Below are 16899 nucleotides of genomic sequence, written 5' to 3'. Positions count from 1 at the left end.
TGTGTGTGTGTATGTATGTGTGTGTGTGTATATATATATATATATATATGTATGTATGTATGTATGTATATATACATATATCCTATATTTAAAAAAGTATTTCTACCAAATACATATATTAAAATACACAATACATGGTGTGTGAGAGAGTTTGCGTGTGTTAAAGTAGGCCCTTGAGATACTTTATTAATATCTTTAAATGCATAACTTCCCTGGTCAAAACAGCATCCCTATTGGACGAGGCCAAACTCTCCTCGTCAAGCACAGCTTTGGCATTGAAGGAGTTAAAGTGATAGGGTTCATATCCTAGAGCGGCCGGAAACAGCCAACAAGTGGAAGCACCACACAGAAAACGTTCCCTTCCGGTATCCCTCGGCTAGGCAACACGCTCCTGGGGATTGCAGGAAACCTGAATGCAGAGGATCGCCCAAAATGAGTGAGTTCAATGAGTTTTCTGGAGGTAAATGGAGCTGAAATGGGTTCCCTTCATTATCATTGCATAGCTCTTTACTTTGAATGTTGATGGCCTTATAGAACAAGTGAAGCAAAGGGAGTCATCCTCTTTGGCCTTGGAGAAAGAAAATGGTGGTGGTGGTTGTTGTTAATAATAAAAATAAAATAATAATGAAACATTATTTATACCCCGCCACCATCTCCCCGCGGGGACTCGGGGCGGCTTACATGGGGCAGAGGCCCAAACAACATAAGGACAAAATATAAGCAACATAATACAAATCTATATAAAAGGCTAATGACATTTGGGCCTAGAAGTAAACAACAAAACTAAATGTCCCAGAAACATGAAACTTGACAACAGAACCCATCGGCTTTGCCGCTAGGTTCCTACCACGAAACCGAACATCTACTGAACTGGGACCCATAAAAGCCCAAAAACCAGGAAAAACAAACAGCGCATGCGCCAAACATGAACCAATATGTTTTTGTTTTTGTTTTTTCGAGTCGGGAGCAACTGGAGTTGCTTCTGGTGTGAGAGAATTGGCTGTCTGCAAGGACGTTGCCCAGGGAACGCCCTAATGTTTTTGATGTTTTTGCCATCCTTTGTGGGAGGCTTCTCTCATGTCCCTGCGTGGAGCTGGAGCCGAGAGTGGGAGCTCATCCGCACTCTCCCCGGGTGGGATTCGAACCTGGCAGCTTTCAGGTCAGCAACCCAACCTTCAAGTCACAAGGCTTTTATCCCCTAGGCCACCGGCGCGTGCCCAACACACATCTCACCCCCATCCCTCAACCGTGACTAATAACACCATTCAAACCTCCCGCACAGAGACTACTCATTGTATTCCATCTCACCAAACAAGGATTCCCATAAGAACAAACCGGCCAGGCTTTGAAGTTCCAAGGCTATTCATTACTATTCCACCTGATCAACAAATGATTCTGAAAAGCCACAGCAACGCGTGGCCGAGCAAAGCTAGTCACAATATAAAAAAGATTAAACAGTTATACAATATATCAATTAAAACAACAATACAAGGATAAAAAATTGCATTTAAAACACATAATAAATACAGGATAGATTAATAAAATTATTGTTGTTATTTTAAGTGTATAATCTCAATAACCTTATGTGTAATGATAATTATGTTAATGTATTATTATGTACAGTTTATTGATACTGGGTCACTGCGAGTTTTCTGGATTGTATGGGCATATTCCAGAAGCATTCTCTTCTGACGTTTTGCCTATATCTATGATATGCATCCTCAGAGGTTGTGAGGTCTGTTGGCGTAGGGTTTATATATCTGTGGAATGTCCAGGGTGGGAGAAAGAACTCATGTCTGTTTGAGGCAGATGTGAATGTTGCAACTGGCTATCTTGATTAGCATAGAATAGCCTTGCAGCCTCAAAGCCTGGCTGCTTCCTGCCTGGGGAAAACCTTTGTTAGGAGGAAACCATGAAAATGAAAAATTGGGCTACCAGTATTTAAAAAAAACTTTAAAACCAGGACAGTAAATAAAGAACAATACTCAGAAATCAAAGGAATTCCAGGCAGGAGACAGTCAGGGCCACCTAACACCTGCCAACAAAAGATTCCCCCAGGCAGGAAGCAGCCAGACTTTGAAGCTACAAAGGCTACTCAGTGCTAATCAAGTTGGCCACTTGCAACATTCACACTTGCCTCTAACAGACAAGAGTTCTTTCTCCCACTTTGGACATTCCACAGATATATAAACCCCACTTGCCTGATTTTCAACAGATCTCACAAACTCTGAAGATGCATTCCATAGATGTGGGCAAAACATCAGGAGAGAATGCTTCTGGAACATGGCCAGACAACCTGGAAAACTCACAGTAACTTAGTGATTTCAGCTATGAAAGCCTTCGGCAACACAAAGATATCACATATTAAAATGTATTTCTTCAAAATGCATATATTAAAATACACAGAACAAAGATTAATTTTTGGTTTACAACTCCCGGAAATCCCTGCCAGTTTACTAGCTGTTAGGATTTCTGGGAGATGAAGGCCAAAACATCTGGAGACCCACAGTTTGAGAACTATTGTTCTTGGCGCAGCTGCTATTCACTGTGGCTGATGTAAGCAAGTATCCGCAGTTTTAGTAGGATTGATTGGAAGAGCATCCTATTTTTAATACCTTGAGCTTCATTGCATTGTTTACTGCTGACATTTTGCTGCAGCCCAGCACCAAAAGGTTGTGTTTCTACCATCTCTCATCACTGTCCTGATAGCAATGCCACTAGAAAAAGGAGGAGGAAGAAAAGTGAAGGTGAGCTTTAAAAGAGTAAAGAAGAGCTTCTTTGGCAGAGGCTGTGTTAACTGAGATATGTCTGTATATTACTTTCAGAGGAAGCATGCCCATGAGTTATGAATTCCTGGCAAACATGAACAGAAATGTTCTATTGCCTTCATGTTTGGCTTGTGGACCATAGAATCATAAAGTTGGACGAGATCACAAGGGCCATCTGGTCCATCCCCATTTTGCCATGAAGGAAGACACCATCCAGACTCTGCTTAAAAACCTCCAGAGATAGAGACATTCCAGGAGACAACAGGCTGATTGCAGTGGAAACAGAATCCTGCACTAGGTAGGTTTTTGATCTATGTACTGACGTTCTTACAATTTACAGACTACTGAAAGATTCTGAAGGTACCTTAAAACGTGAGTGTTATATTTGAATAAGAGTATAGAATAAAATGCTCACTTTCTAATACAATTGCTGATGCTCAACTTTGGACTCTGTTCCCCCTGGGCTTTAATGGGGACTTTGGTTTTTGTTTTGTTTTCAATTTTTATTTATTTATTTAATGTGGGGACTTTTTTAATTTTCTCGCTGGCTCATGTTTATCACTGATGATTGAACTAAATGAAATATACTATTTAATTGATGAGTCTCCACAATAATTGTAATAGGTTTTAGATATTTTTAATGCTTAATCTTTATGTATATCTTATTTCTGGATATTATTATTCTTTGTATGATTTTTGTCTTGTATTTTACGTTAAATGTGCTATGATGTTTTGAACTGCTTTGGGTCCCATTAGGGAGAAAAGCGGGATATAAATAAATATCATTATTATTATCACTATTATTATTATTAATAATAATAATAATAATAATAATAATAATAATAATAATAATTCTATAGGTTTGAGCTTTTGGCCTCCCTTACCTTCTTTTCACTCGGTGTCATTTTTTCTTCTTAGCAAGATTTCCTCTTAATCCTCAATCACATTTTGGGAGAATGATGGGATAAACATGAGAGGAAGGATGAAACAAATGAACAACAAACACCAGGCATATCATCCAAAAGTATGTTGGCCTCCATCAGTCACTGCAAGGCCTTACAAGGGCTGGATGATATCTGAACTGTTTTTTTTAATGAACCTGTTGGACTGATCAGACTTGAAGGACAAAGCAGCTGTACTGAGGCATTCTTCAAGGGGTGCAACTAAAAGAGGGAGAACAAATAAATACAAGGATCCTGGTTTCTGTGATAAGAAATGGATGACGCTCAGGAGACAGGGGTTACTGTTTTTCTGCTTCCAGAAATAAAAATGGAAGAGCAGGATTCAGTAGGCCTTGAGGCAGAAGATGAGAATGCAAGTGAAGAGCATCGGGGAAGCAGAGAAGAAGATCCTCAAAGGGTAAAACAGGAACCAGTAGAAGAGCCGTCAAAGAACTGGGATGCGCGGTTGGAAGAGTTTCTTAGGACACTGCAGCCAGTTTGTTCACAAGAGGAAACCCCACAAACCTCTGAGGTGGAACAACAAAGGGATCCTAAAACATCAGAAGTGCCTTCCCAGGGAGAGACAGAGCCCAACAAGCAGGCTAGCAAGTTGTGTGTTTCCCCAAGGACTCAGCCACATCTTATTGAGGGAACCCAGGTGGTATTTGGGGCCCACCTGGATGCCGATAGCTATGGGAAGAAAAGGGAGAAAGCCTTAGCTGGAGATGCTGCCAGGTTGGAGATGCGGCGCCAGCATTTTCGGACCTTGCGTTACCAAGAGGCTGACGGGCCTCGGGAGCTTTGCAAGCAGCTCCAGCAGCAGTGTCGGAAGTGGCTGAACCCAGACAGAAACACCAAGGAGCGGATGCTGGAGCTGGTGACCTTGGAACATTTTCTGGCCGTGGTTCCGGCGGAGATGCTGAGCTACCTCTGGGAAAATGGCCCCGTGACATGTGCCAAGGCTGTGGCCCTGGCAGAAGATTTCCTGCAGAGTCAGCAAAGAGACAGAGACTTGGAAGAGCAGGTGAGCAGGGCCTCCTTGAAACACTGTTTTGAGGCGCTTTTATCAATAAGAAAAGATAAATTGGCTACCTGGCAGTTTCAATCCAAGTAATGGCTGTTTGGCAGCTAACAATGGCTATTTTTATGTAGCAAGTTGGTTTTGCAGTTTGGGAGGGACAGGTCTAGGGGTTATGAGACACGACTCCCTTTGGAGGTTTCCAAGAGACCCCTCTTCATGGCTTTGAAAATAATTTGAAATATTTCTGTCTGTGGGAGATCTCTGGATGCCCCATGTCCCACAAAAATATTTTTAAGGCCCACGTCAAACCTTTGTGAGAGGAGTACAATCTTGCGAATGCAGTGTAATTGTCATCCAAACTAGTAACTCCTCAATACTGTCATGTGAAATATGGGGCTGGAGAAATGATCATGGGTTGCCAAAAAGATTAATGGGTCTTAGAGTAAATCAAGCCTGGATTTTCCCTAGAAGCCAGAAAGACCAAACTGAGGCTGTTGTACTTTGGAAATACAGTAGAGTCTCACTTATCCAAGCTAAACGGGCTGGCAGAAGCTTGGATAAGTGAATATCTTCGATAATAAGGAGGGATTAAGGAAAAGCCTATTAAGCATCAAATTAGGTTATGATTTTACAAATTAAGCACCAAAACATCATGTTATACAACAAATTTGACAGAAAAAGTAGTTCAATACGCAGTAATGTTATGTTGCAATTACTATATTTGCGAATTTAGAATCAAAATATCATGATATGTTGAAAACATTGACTACAAAAATTCATTGGATAATCCAGAACCTTGGATAAGCGAGTCTTGGATAAGTGAGACTCTACTGTGTCATGAAATGATGTGATTCATTGGAAAGGTTGATAATGCTTGGAAAGCAGTAGAAAAGCCCTTGGTTTTATTGTTCTTTTGATCTTGTTTAATGTAGTGTATCTTTTCTTTAATTGTTGTTGTTTTATTGTTGTTTAATGTGCTATGATTTGTTGTTCTATTATATTTTGTTATATTGTATTGTTCTGGGCATGGCCCCATGTAAGCCACCCCGAGTCCCCGTTGGGGAGATGGTGGCGGGGTATAAATAAAGTTTATTATTATTATTATTATTATTATTATTATTATTATTATTATTCTCTATAGGTGGATTAATTCAATCAAGGAAGTCACAATCCTCAGTTTTCAAGATATGAGTTGTCAACTGAGAATCAAGATCTGTCATTCAAAGGGTTGTCATAAATTGAAGTTGTTTCAACAACAATCTGAGCCCTAATTAGAGTGGATTGGACTTTGTAGTTGGTTTCCAAGTTCAAATATACCATAGGTAGTTATCCTTTGGTACCCAGAATAATTTGTCTAAACCATGTTCTGTATTTCCTTAATTTGCTTCATGTATTCAAAGTTTATAAATCTTCCCCAGGGAATGCAGGAGCTTTCAGACACGGAGGAGAGGCATGAAACCAAACAGAAAGATAAAGCCAGTGCAAACCTATTGGGTGAGTCTCCATTTTCTTATGACGGCACTTGTGGAGCAAGTTGAGAAAGTGACCTGCTTATACAGAGGAATTCTGAGAGTTGTATTCAGAAAAAGTAATGATTACAAAATCTTCATTTGTTACTGCCACCGCTTACCTGTCTGAACTTATCACCTCCTACAATTGTTGGGGGAGGCCCTGCTCTTGGTACCTCCCCCCTCGCAAGCACGACTGGTGGGGACGAGAAACAGGGCCTCCTCAGTGGTGTCCTCTCATCTGTGGAACTCCCTCCCCAATGAAATTAGGTCAGCCCCCTCCCTCCTGACCTTCAGGAAAAAACTTAAGACGTGGCTGTGGGACCAAACATTTAAGCAGTAATTAATGCAGTGCAATAATAAGAATGAATTAATACGACTGATATGGACAGGCCTTGGAATATTACTTGAATTTTCATGATTTTACTTGATGTTTTAATAATTGGATGTTTTAAATTGTTTTAGTTTGTAATTGTTTATCTTCTGAATTGTATGTCGTTGGGATTGAATTGATGCCTGTTGTAAGGCCGTCTTGAGTCCCCTTCGGGGCAAGAAGGACGGGGTACAACTGTGGGAAATAAATAAAAAATAAACAAATTTTACTTGCCAGGGTCTAAAATAAAGAGGTTGCCTTTTCAGTGCTCAAGCCCCTTGGATTTGTGGACTACAGGCAGTCCCCGAGGTACAAACATATGATTTGTATACGACTCCTAGTTCCAAAGAAAGTGAGAAGAATTCTACCTCTAGGAAGGGTAATTAACTCCTGTAAGAGATCTCATTGGGAAAAGGTATCTCCACTGAAGCTTTATCACCAATCCTTGTTTCCACGATAATCCAAAATGTTGAAAATCTTCTGAACAGGGGCACATACAGCAAAACAAACACCACAAGGGTGATAACCCTTCCCTATGGCATCCTAAACTAAAACAAATTGAATGGAATCGGACTTTTAAAATGTGCCTGTTTAAAAAGGTAAAGGTAAAAGTTTCCCCTTGACATTAAGTGTAGTTGTGTCCAACTCTGAGGGCTAGTCCTCATCTCCATTTCTAAACCGAAAAGCCAGCATTGTCCATAGACACCTCCAAGGTCATGTGGCTGGCATGACTGCATGGAGCGCAGTTACCTTCCTGCCAGATCAGTACCTATTGATCTACTCACATTTGCATGTTTTCAAACTGCTAGGTTGGCAGAAGCTGGGGCTAACAGTGGGAGCTCACCCCTTTCCCCAGATTCAAATCATCAACCTTTCAGTTAGCAAGTTCAGTAAGTTTAACTCTCTGCACCACCGGGGCTCCTGTTTAAACTTACATAAAAATTCAACCTAAAAACAAACTTACAGAACCTATATTGTTTGTAACTCAGGAACTGATTGTATTTAGAAGAACCTACTATCTGATACTTTTTTGTGTATGGTCTTTTAATTGGCTATTAGTTATTTATTAAAATATGGCCCTCCATTCATAGCTTGAAAATCCCTTCCCGTTGGAAATAAAATCTCAAAAGGAAAGCTTGACTTTTCCATTTTATACAAGGGATAACTTTTTACTACACCATTGTATATAATGGGACTTCAGCATCCATATATTTTTGTCTGATTCATATTTGCATTCTGATATTTCTCCTAGAAATCGGTGAGTGGCTGAAAGACAGGAAGGAAGAAAATCCATTCTTGGATAGACCTGAGAAAATGTCAGCATTCCTGAAAACAGAAAATGATAACAATTTTCTGTGTCAGGGAGAACCTGAGAAAAGTCAACAGAAGACAGACGGGCAGAATAGGAATGCCACAGAGGAGAAAAGGGATCTGTATGTTGATTCACACGGTGGTTGTAAAGCTGGTGATGAGTCCACTATCCAACAGGATGTCGATATGAAATATGATAGATGCAAACAAGGCACGCAGGAGAGCTCTCTTGAATTGGAGAAGCCGTACAAATGTTGGCACTGTGGCCAAAGCTTCAGCAGCAGCTCAGATCTTCTGTCTCATGAGCGAAACCACGTGGGCGAACAGCTGTATAGGTGCTCCCACTGTGGAGGAAGTGAGAGGATCCACATGGGACGGAGGCCCCACAAATGTTCTCACTGTGGGAACACCTTTGGCTGCAACCCTCAAGAGGAAACAAATGGAGGGAAGAAATTCCATACTTGTGCAGAATGTGGGGAAAAGTACATGCACAGATCGGGTTTGCTTAAACACCAGGGAGTCCACCGGGGAGAGAAACCTTACAAATGCTTGAAGTGTGGGGAAAACTTTGGAAACTACTCAAATTTCCGAACTCACTGCCGGACTCACACCGGAGAGAAGCAGTATAAATGCTTGCAGTGTGAAATGTGTTTCAGTAGTATTGCGCGTTTGAGAGCCCATGAGCGAATCCACGTGGTGGTGTGCTCCAGCTGTGGGAAAAGCTTCAGAAATAAGTCTGATCTTATTGAACATGAGAGAACCCACGCCAGGGAGGATTCGTTTGTGTGTTTCGACTGCGGGAAGGCCTTCAAATTCAACTCGGAACTGATGGCTCATGTTCGGACTCACAAGGATAAGAAACTAGAGTGCCCTGATACCAAGAAAACCCTCATTTGCTTGGAATGTGGAGATAACTTTAAACATGCCTCAGCCTTCAAGACACACCAGAGAGTCCATAGAGGTGAGAAATGAATATCAAGGGTCTATTCGTGTTAATATGTAATGTTTGGGCTTAAAGTCAGTATTCTGTTAGAGACACAGGACTCTATGAATATGGGAAAAATGTGAGTTAAAAACAGTATTTAATTGGTGTTGATTCTCAAGAAACTCTGTGTTGACTTTCTTCTTAATGTCAGGAATCTTGTAAACATTTCCTTAACTTAAAAGAACCATTGTTTTTGATTAATATAAACACGTTGTTTTCACCCAAAAGCTTATCAAGTCAGCAATGTCAGCAGTTAATTATTTGTCACAGTTCTTATCAGCAACTTTTAATTTCAGTTCAGTAAACAAGTAGTTAGTCATTGCAGGCCTTAATCTTTTTGAATTGTGTTTTCAAAATTATTAGCTCTCATTCATTCATTTCTTTCATACAATTCGTTCAAACCATGTATCATATTTATTCATGACATTTGGGACTCCCAACTCCCAGAAGTCCTAGCCAATTTGTCTAATGGTCAGGAATTCTGGGAGTTAGAGTCCCAAACACCATGAGAGCTAGAAGTTTGACACAGCTGAGGTCCTCAGTATAACTCTGTGGTCAGCTTGTGCTGACAGTTGATCATGGAGTTGTGTTGAATGACCTAGAGATTTAGAGAGAATCCATATTAATAAAAGTATACAATCAAATCCCTCTAGACATTTTCTAGGTCCTCTAGTATGCTTTAATATTTTGCTGCTGGTTTCAATAGGATTTGCTATGTACCTGCAATATCACATTTCAGTGAGAAGTCCAGTAATGTGTCCCGTATAGATATAGCGGTGGTACCAACCAAAAAATGATTCAGTCTAAACATTAGGAAGAAGTTCCTGATGACCAGGGCTGTTTGACAGTGGAATAGGTTGCCTCAGAGAGTGGTGAACTCTCCTTTGAATGGTCTTTAAATAGAGCCTAGATGGTCATTTCTTGTGTGTGCTTTAGTTGTGTACTCCTACATGGAAAAGTGCTGGACTAGATGACCCTTGGAAACCTTGTCAATTCTATAATTCTATTGTCTTGCCTGTAATTTGTCCTCTACTCATTTCCTGCAACAGGGACATAACATTGCATTGTCTAACTTACGTTTTGTTTTAGTCTTTTATGGGTTTTACGGGTGTTGGGGTATTTATTTAATTATATTATTTATATTCCGCCCTTCTCACCCCGAAGGGTCTCAGAGTAGATCAGAAAACACATATACGGCAAACATTCAATGCCGTTATGTACAGACAGGACAGAGACAGTACAGATAGTGTTATATAGGCATTTCCCATCTTCGGTGTCCTGGAGGTTGTTGTTGATTCCTGCCACGGGAGGGAGAGTGCTGTTGCTCCATCTTCCATGTTGAAGAGCTCAGTTCACAGACTTCCTCCTTTTTTTGATTGCTGGCATTTTTCTGGTATTTTTCCTTATGGTGCCATTAAAATACCTCCCCGCTAAGTGGTACCTATTTATCTACTCACCGCTGTTTTTGATCTGCTAGGTGGGCAATGAACTGGGCTGAAGGTCGGGCGCTCACTCAAAACCTAGGCTTCGAACTGCCAGCCTTTCAATTGCAAGATTTATTACAGCTGGTGGTTAACCTGCTGTGTACATCTGAGTCCCTTTGGGGAGATAGGGAGGAATACAAATAAAGTGGTGTTGTTGTTGCTGCTGTAGTATTTTTATATTTTATATTATGTAACTGTTTTCTGATTTTATATGCTGTATGCCGCTTTGAGTCCTGCTCCGGGAGAAAAGTGGGGTAGAAATAAATAAATTTTAAAAATTGTATTTGTAACATAATAAGAGTTAAGCTTGCTTCTTTTGCATTGTAAGAGCAATGAGGTCCGCCTAGTTACCCATAATGGGAATCTTTTGCTGCTGTTTTGTGCCTCCAAGTCATTTCAGACTTATGGCAACTCTTATGGGGTTTTATCTTTCTTAAATGAATGTCACACTATTTCTTTGCTCACAATGTGCCCCATGTTTTGTTTTATTCTTGGTCTTTAGGTGAGCACTGGAAGGATCAGCAAGATCAGGAGGAGTGTGTTGAGGGGCCAAGCGAGGTTAAGATGGAGGCAGAAGAAGAGGAACCAAGGAAAAGACGGCGGCTCACTGGGGAGATAAGTAAGTAGGACATAAAGAATACATGCAGACATACCTCAGTTAACAGATCTGATGTATTCCTGGGCTTTACTTCTTTAATAGAAAATGTGCTAGAGGTAGGCATAACATGGGGGAAAAAGGTTCTTAAACCCACACTCCAAAGAAGAACACTTTAATAGTCTCAAAAAACCTTTTATTTAGAACTAATAATAAGCACATATGAAATAAAATTGCGAGGTCGGGTAAACTTTACGTAAGTAAAAATGATTTGAACCTTTCAGAATGCATCCAGAGATTTCCTTTTTCTTCCACTAGCTTCCACATTTCTAATAATATTCCTTTTCATGGCCAGACTTGTAGACCAGAGCCTTTTTTTTTAGCATGTTGCAGCTAGTGAAACAGTTTTTTTTGTTCTTCCCTTTTCTCTGTTTTGCCTTTTATGCATCTGAAGGAAGTGGATTGTTACCTTGTCATTTCTAGGTAAGCAGCACACATACCTGTAATAAGGTCAACTATTGCAGAGTCTTATTATTTGGATTATGGAATAAAGGTGATTGCTGGTTGGTTCTGAAATTCCTTCTGTCAGATTTTTAAATGCCCTTGGATGTCAGTCATCTGTGCTAGCTAACTCTTTACCTATTTTGTGCTGCATTTTCCCTACTGCATCATCTGCTCTTTTTTCTCACTGAGCACAGATGATCTTTTGGGAAACATCCAAAGCATGTACATTGTAGAATTAATGCAGTTTGATTCAACATTCACTGCCAAGGCTCAATGCAATGGAATCATGGGAGCTGTAGTTTGATGAGGCACCAGCACTCTTTGGCAGAAAATGGAAAATACCTTATAAAACTTAAGCTCCCTTGATACTACAGATACAATTGAATTTGTTTTGTTTTTTTAGATTGCTATGCTAGAGAGGCTTTCCTTTCCTTAGGCCTTTAATGGGATCTTGGCAAACGCTTTTTAACAATGTTGTAACTTTTTTGCAGGCAAGGCTGCTGCAGTTTCTGAGCCCGAGGGTGCAATGATGGAGGAGTCGACCAGTGAGACCAAGGTGACTGATGAGCAACCACAGCCTCAATGCGACCAGGATTCCCTTAAGAATGATTCAGAGGAGCAGCTGATGAAGGCAGAGGCTCCTCAACAGCAAGTGCCCAAGAAAGCTGTGACGTTTGTGAGTCAGAAAGAGAGAAACGTGGTGGTGCAATGCAAATACTGTTTACCGCTGATCAAGAAGATTTGCTCAGAGCTTAGTGATGCATCTAGTGTGGAGCAGCACTTGAAGGTGAGTGCTGGTCACGCTGACAATCCTTCAATGTTTGTGTTTTGCTTATTACAGTCAACTCTCCTATCCACAGATTTAATCATCCTTAGCTTGAAAATGTTTTTTAAAAAAATCCAAAAAGTTAATTTTATACAAGAAACACCATTTTACTCTTCCACTGAATATAATAGAACTCTTAGCATTCACGGATTTTGGTATTCATGGGGAGTCTTGGAACCAAATCCCAGGGGATATTAAAAATCCACTTGGTATTGCAACGGGAGAAAGTGCAAACATTCGGGTAACAGATACTCTGCTCTAGGATCCCCCTTTATCTGCACAAAGTGTCTGTCAGAAATATTAAATATTAATTAATTATTTTAATTACAAAAATGTGAGTTAAGCACTAAAAGGGTTAAATAAGGTAGTGTCGCCCTGAAGAGAGTGAGTAAGTCGAAGCCTGTTAGAGTTAGTGGGCTGAAGCTAGTGTCGTCCTGAGGAGTGTGGTGAGAGAAGCTCCAGTATAAAGGCTGCTGTGTTTAAAGTTCATGAGAGAAGCTCCTGTGTAAGTTTGGTGTGAGAGGAGGCTCTGTGAGAGCAAAGCTGTTTCTCTGCAGGAGAAAGAAGCCCAGCTTGGAAACAAAGAAGGAAGTATAAAGAACTTTATTTGTGTTATGGAAACATTGTTTTTGTAAATAGTGCAATCATGTTATTTTGCTACAAAGAAAAGAGATAACATTGGTTTGTGTGTTTTTGTTCTTTTTATCACTTTTGGCTACTGGTGCTGGGTCACGCTATTTAAAAGATGAATTGCCTCTTCTAGAGGTGATTCACCCTTTCTATGTCCAAGAAAATTAGGGGTGGTCCAAGATCTCTGTAAACAAATTAATACATCTACTATGGAGCTGCACACATTCCTCAAGCTGCTCTGTACCTACAGTTACTATACAAAATAGAATGAAGGATAATAGTGCCTGGTGTTATAGAATAAAATAGCTTTGTATACCACCCTGAGTCCCTTTGGGGAAATAAAGTTGTACAAAAAAGTTTATTATTATTTATTATTTATTGTCATTGTACTATTTCACAATGAAATTATCAGACATCTCCACTGTCTCCTTTTGTATTTAATCTTTTTGAAGTATCTTTTTCAGTTTTAAGATTTGCTTTCCTTATTTTTCCATTCTTCTCAGATGGCTCACCCTGATAAGCTGAACACCATTCTTGAAATCACAAGAGATGGAAGGCCTGTCCCTTCAGAAGAACCTGTGCATTTTGATAGGGAAGAGGATGATATTGCTGATGTTTATGGTCCCCCTGCCGTGAGGTTCAGAAGATCTGGCAAACAAAATGTCACCCAAAAAATTCTCGATAGGATTCTCATGGATTACATTACAGAGGAGATTGTTCCACTTCAGACTGTGGACAAACCTACTTTCCTTGCACTGGTTCGACTGGGTCTTCCAAAGGATCTCACCATCATGTCTGCAAAGACACTGAGAGACAGAATTGAAAAGAGGGCGGCCGGCTTGCGTGAAAGCCTTGTGAGCCGGATGAGTGCTGTGTCCCACGTGGCGACTATTGCTGATTGCTGGACCGATGGCAAGAGGACCTTCTTAGGAGTCACGGCCCACTGGATCAGCCCCATTACTCTGAAGCGGGAGTTTGGGGCCTTGACGTACAAGCGCCTGAAAGGGCCCCTCACTTACAGTGTCCTCACCAAAGCCCTGTATGATGTTCATGCACAATACGGGATTCACGACAAAGTTGTATGTGTGACCACAGACAATGGCTCCAACTTTATGGAAGCATTCCAAGGATTTGGGGCCAGAGAACCTGCAGCTGCTGCAAACTCCAGTTCAGAGGAGGAGGAGGATAATTATGATGTCAACCAAGATGAATCTGGAATGGAGTTTCTTCCTCTTTCTGAGACCCTGGATACAGGCAACCTGGCAGATGAATATGCCCCAGAGTCAGATCCCAGTTTGCCACCACACCATAGATGTGCCAGCTACACTCTTAACCTGGTAGCAACTCATGACGTTGCAGCCATGATAGCTGGCTCCACCCAAGATGGCCCCTTTGGTCCCTTCCAAAAACATTTTTGTGCCTTGGCAAGAAAGTGCCGTAAGCTGTGGTCCAAGCAGAACAATTCAGCGCTAGTTGCGGAGTACATCTATGAACAATGTGGTACATATTTGACGGTACCAAACCAGATCCAATGGATTTCTGTCTTTGATGCACTGAAGCAATTGAACATGCTTCTGTCTACCATGCCACTAAAAGTGGATGCCGTAATGGACATGTGTTCTTTGGCTAGGATCACTGCTGATGAGCGCCTAGTGTTGCAGGAGTACACTGAGATCATGGGGCCACTAGCATTGTCCCTTGATATCCTGCAACGGGAGAATGGCATGTTCATGGGGTACCTGCTGCCAACTCTATACAGCCTGGAGCGCAAGTTGCAAGAGCTAGAAAGCAAGCCTGTACCATATATGTACTGTCTCCCACTCTTGACAGGCATCCGGGAAGCCCTAAGGAAGCGGTTTGCAGGCATTTGGGAGGACAAGGAGCTTATTCTGGCAGCCTGCTTACACCCCCGTTTCAAAACAGACTGGGTGGATTCAGCTCAGACTGCCCAGATCAACAGGTAAGAAGGGAAGGTGAGACCTAGCAGGTCTTCATTTCATGACAGCTGCCTAGATAACTTCAGGAGTGTCTCACACATGGTGGAAGAACCTGGAGAGTCATACAAGGAATCCTAGGATACATGATCCTGGTTTCACGTAGTGGTGATAGCAGAAGTATTGGACATAACTTACTGGAAATAACTGCACCCAGTCTCTGAGTGCCATTATTTGCCTTTGGAAATAAATGGCAATTATAACCTTATTGAAAAGGGGAAAAATGATGTCATATCCATTTGGCAAATGTGAATCTCCATGAACATGTGGAGACCACTTTTTGAAAACCACTAGTCAAGAAAAGCATGACCTTGTTAGAAGTCAGCCCTTTGAATCAGTGATTGTACTGAGAATTGGTTAAGAATGATACCCTGTGTACTCAATACAGAGAGAAGAGAAGCTACATCCTATCTGTAACTGATCTTCAATAAGAAATGTGCCTGTATGGTGAATTAATACAGGAGTTTATGAGTAAACAAGATATGTTATTATTCAAAGGAGATTTTGTGTTTTTTTAACTTTGAGTGCATATTTTAAATTAAAAGATTTTTAAAGGGAGTGTATGTTTTGGGCAAATGCAACTACAATTTCAACTTCAAAGAAACAACCATCCTCTGCTAACCAAATATATTTTTGTAGTGGCATGTTTTTGTCCTTGGCAGTTCAAGGACATAGTTCTTCAGTTTAACAGTTGAGTTACCTGTGTGCCATTTCATTAATTCTTGTGAATATCACTTGTTCAAAGAGTTGACATCTAACAAGGTCATGGTTTTCTTGAATAGTGGTTTTCAAAAGGTGGTTTTCACATATTCATGGAGGTTCACATTTGTCAAAAGAATATGTGCAGTTATTTTCCACTAAGTTATGTGCAATATTGGAAAGGGGGGAAGAACCTCCTGAGTGAAAAGATCCCCCCTTTGGTTCCCTCTCGTGCATTTTTTTTCGTGTCAGGAGCAACTTGAGTAGCTTCTGGAGCGAGAAAATTGGCCGTCTGCAAGGACGTTGCCCAGGGGACGCCCGGATGTTTTTGATGTTTACCATCCTTGTGGGAGGCTTCTCTCATGTCCCCGCATGGAGCTGGAGCTGATAGAGGGGGCTCATCTGCACTCTCCCCGGGTGGGATTCGAACCTGGCAGCTTTCAGGTCGGCAACCCAACCTTCAAGTCACTTAGTCCACTATGCCATGCATTGATCCATTATCTCCTCTCTCCTAGGTCTACCATGGAAGCCTTGTTGAAAGCTGAACTCAAGGGTGCCACCACTGAAGAATCCTCAGAGAAAGACCAGGAAGGAGACACGGGTTTGCTTGACTTTTTTGACATCCAGCCCCAGGAAGGGAGATCAGTAGCGGACCCAGTTGAGAAGGAAATCTCAAAGTACCTAAAGACACCCAGCAGGGAGCTGTCATCCCTGCTTGCCTTTCCAATTATATGGCGGAGTTTTTTAAAGTTCAACACAGGCGTGCCTTCAAGTGCTGCAGCAGAAAACCTCATCTGTAGAGATGGGAACATCATGGCTGCGAAAAGGCATTCCTTGCCAGACTATATTTTTGAGGACTTGGTTCTTCTGAAGCAGAACAGGGCTTTATCAACATTTCAAGTGTCAAAACATAGTTTGGTTTAAGAGCTGAAAAGTGAGTAAGATCGTAGAATTAATAGCAGTTTGATACTAATTACACTGGCTCAGTGCTATGAAATCATAGGAGTTGTAGTTTTATAAGGTCTTTAGCATTCTCTGCCAAGGAGTGCTGGTGCCTTGCCAAATTACGACTCTCAGGATTCCCTAGCACTGAGTCATGGTTGTTAAAGTGGTGTCAAACTATTAATTCTTCAATGTAGTGGCACCCCTAGTTATGTGTTCTCTTTTGGTATGGTCCTACTTTATATTTTCATTGGATAGAAACTATTATAAGACCAAAGTTAACGTAATAAAATATAACTATTAATGAAAACATTTGAA

The 16899-nt window shown here is 41.0% G+C and overlaps 1 protein-coding gene across 3 annotated transcripts; it reads left to right on the top strand.

Annotated features, from left to right (window-relative positions):
• The first annotated feature begins 327 nt into the window (after positions 1–327).
• On the top strand, positions 328–16891 carry LOC100567772 (uncharacterized). Of its 3 annotated transcripts, none has more exons than XM_062973580.1 (9): positions 328–436; positions 2826–3066; positions 3691–4733; positions 6149–6224; positions 7864–8883; positions 10894–11010; positions 11982–12277; positions 13450–14906; positions 16155–16891. In XM_062973580.1, the coding sequence occupies exons 3-9, from the start codon at positions 3984–3986 to the stop codon at positions 16561–16563; spliced, it is 4125 nt and encodes a 1374-aa protein (XP_062829650.1). In that variant the 5' UTR covers positions 328–436; positions 2826–3066; positions 3691–3983; the 3' UTR covers positions 16564–16891. The 3 variants fall into 3 exon arrangements, with proteins under 3 accessions (XP_062829650.1, XP_016847339.1, XP_016847340.1); XM_016991850.2 differs by having other exon boundaries at positions 3687–4733; XM_016991851.2 differs by having other exon boundaries at positions 331–460; positions 3687–4733.
• Positions 16892–16899: the final 8 nt, after the last annotated feature.

The sequence above is a fragment of the Anolis carolinensis genome, chromosome 2, assembly GCF_035594765.1.
Source record: "Anolis carolinensis isolate JA03-04 chromosome 2, rAnoCar3.1.pri, whole genome shotgun sequence".
In the NCBI taxonomy this organism is placed as follows: Eukaryota; Metazoa; Chordata; class Lepidosauria; order Squamata; family Dactyloidae; genus Anolis; species Anolis carolinensis.
The sequence above is the reverse complement of the archived record's forward strand: the minus strand, read 5'-3'. Positions and strand labels throughout refer to the sequence as shown.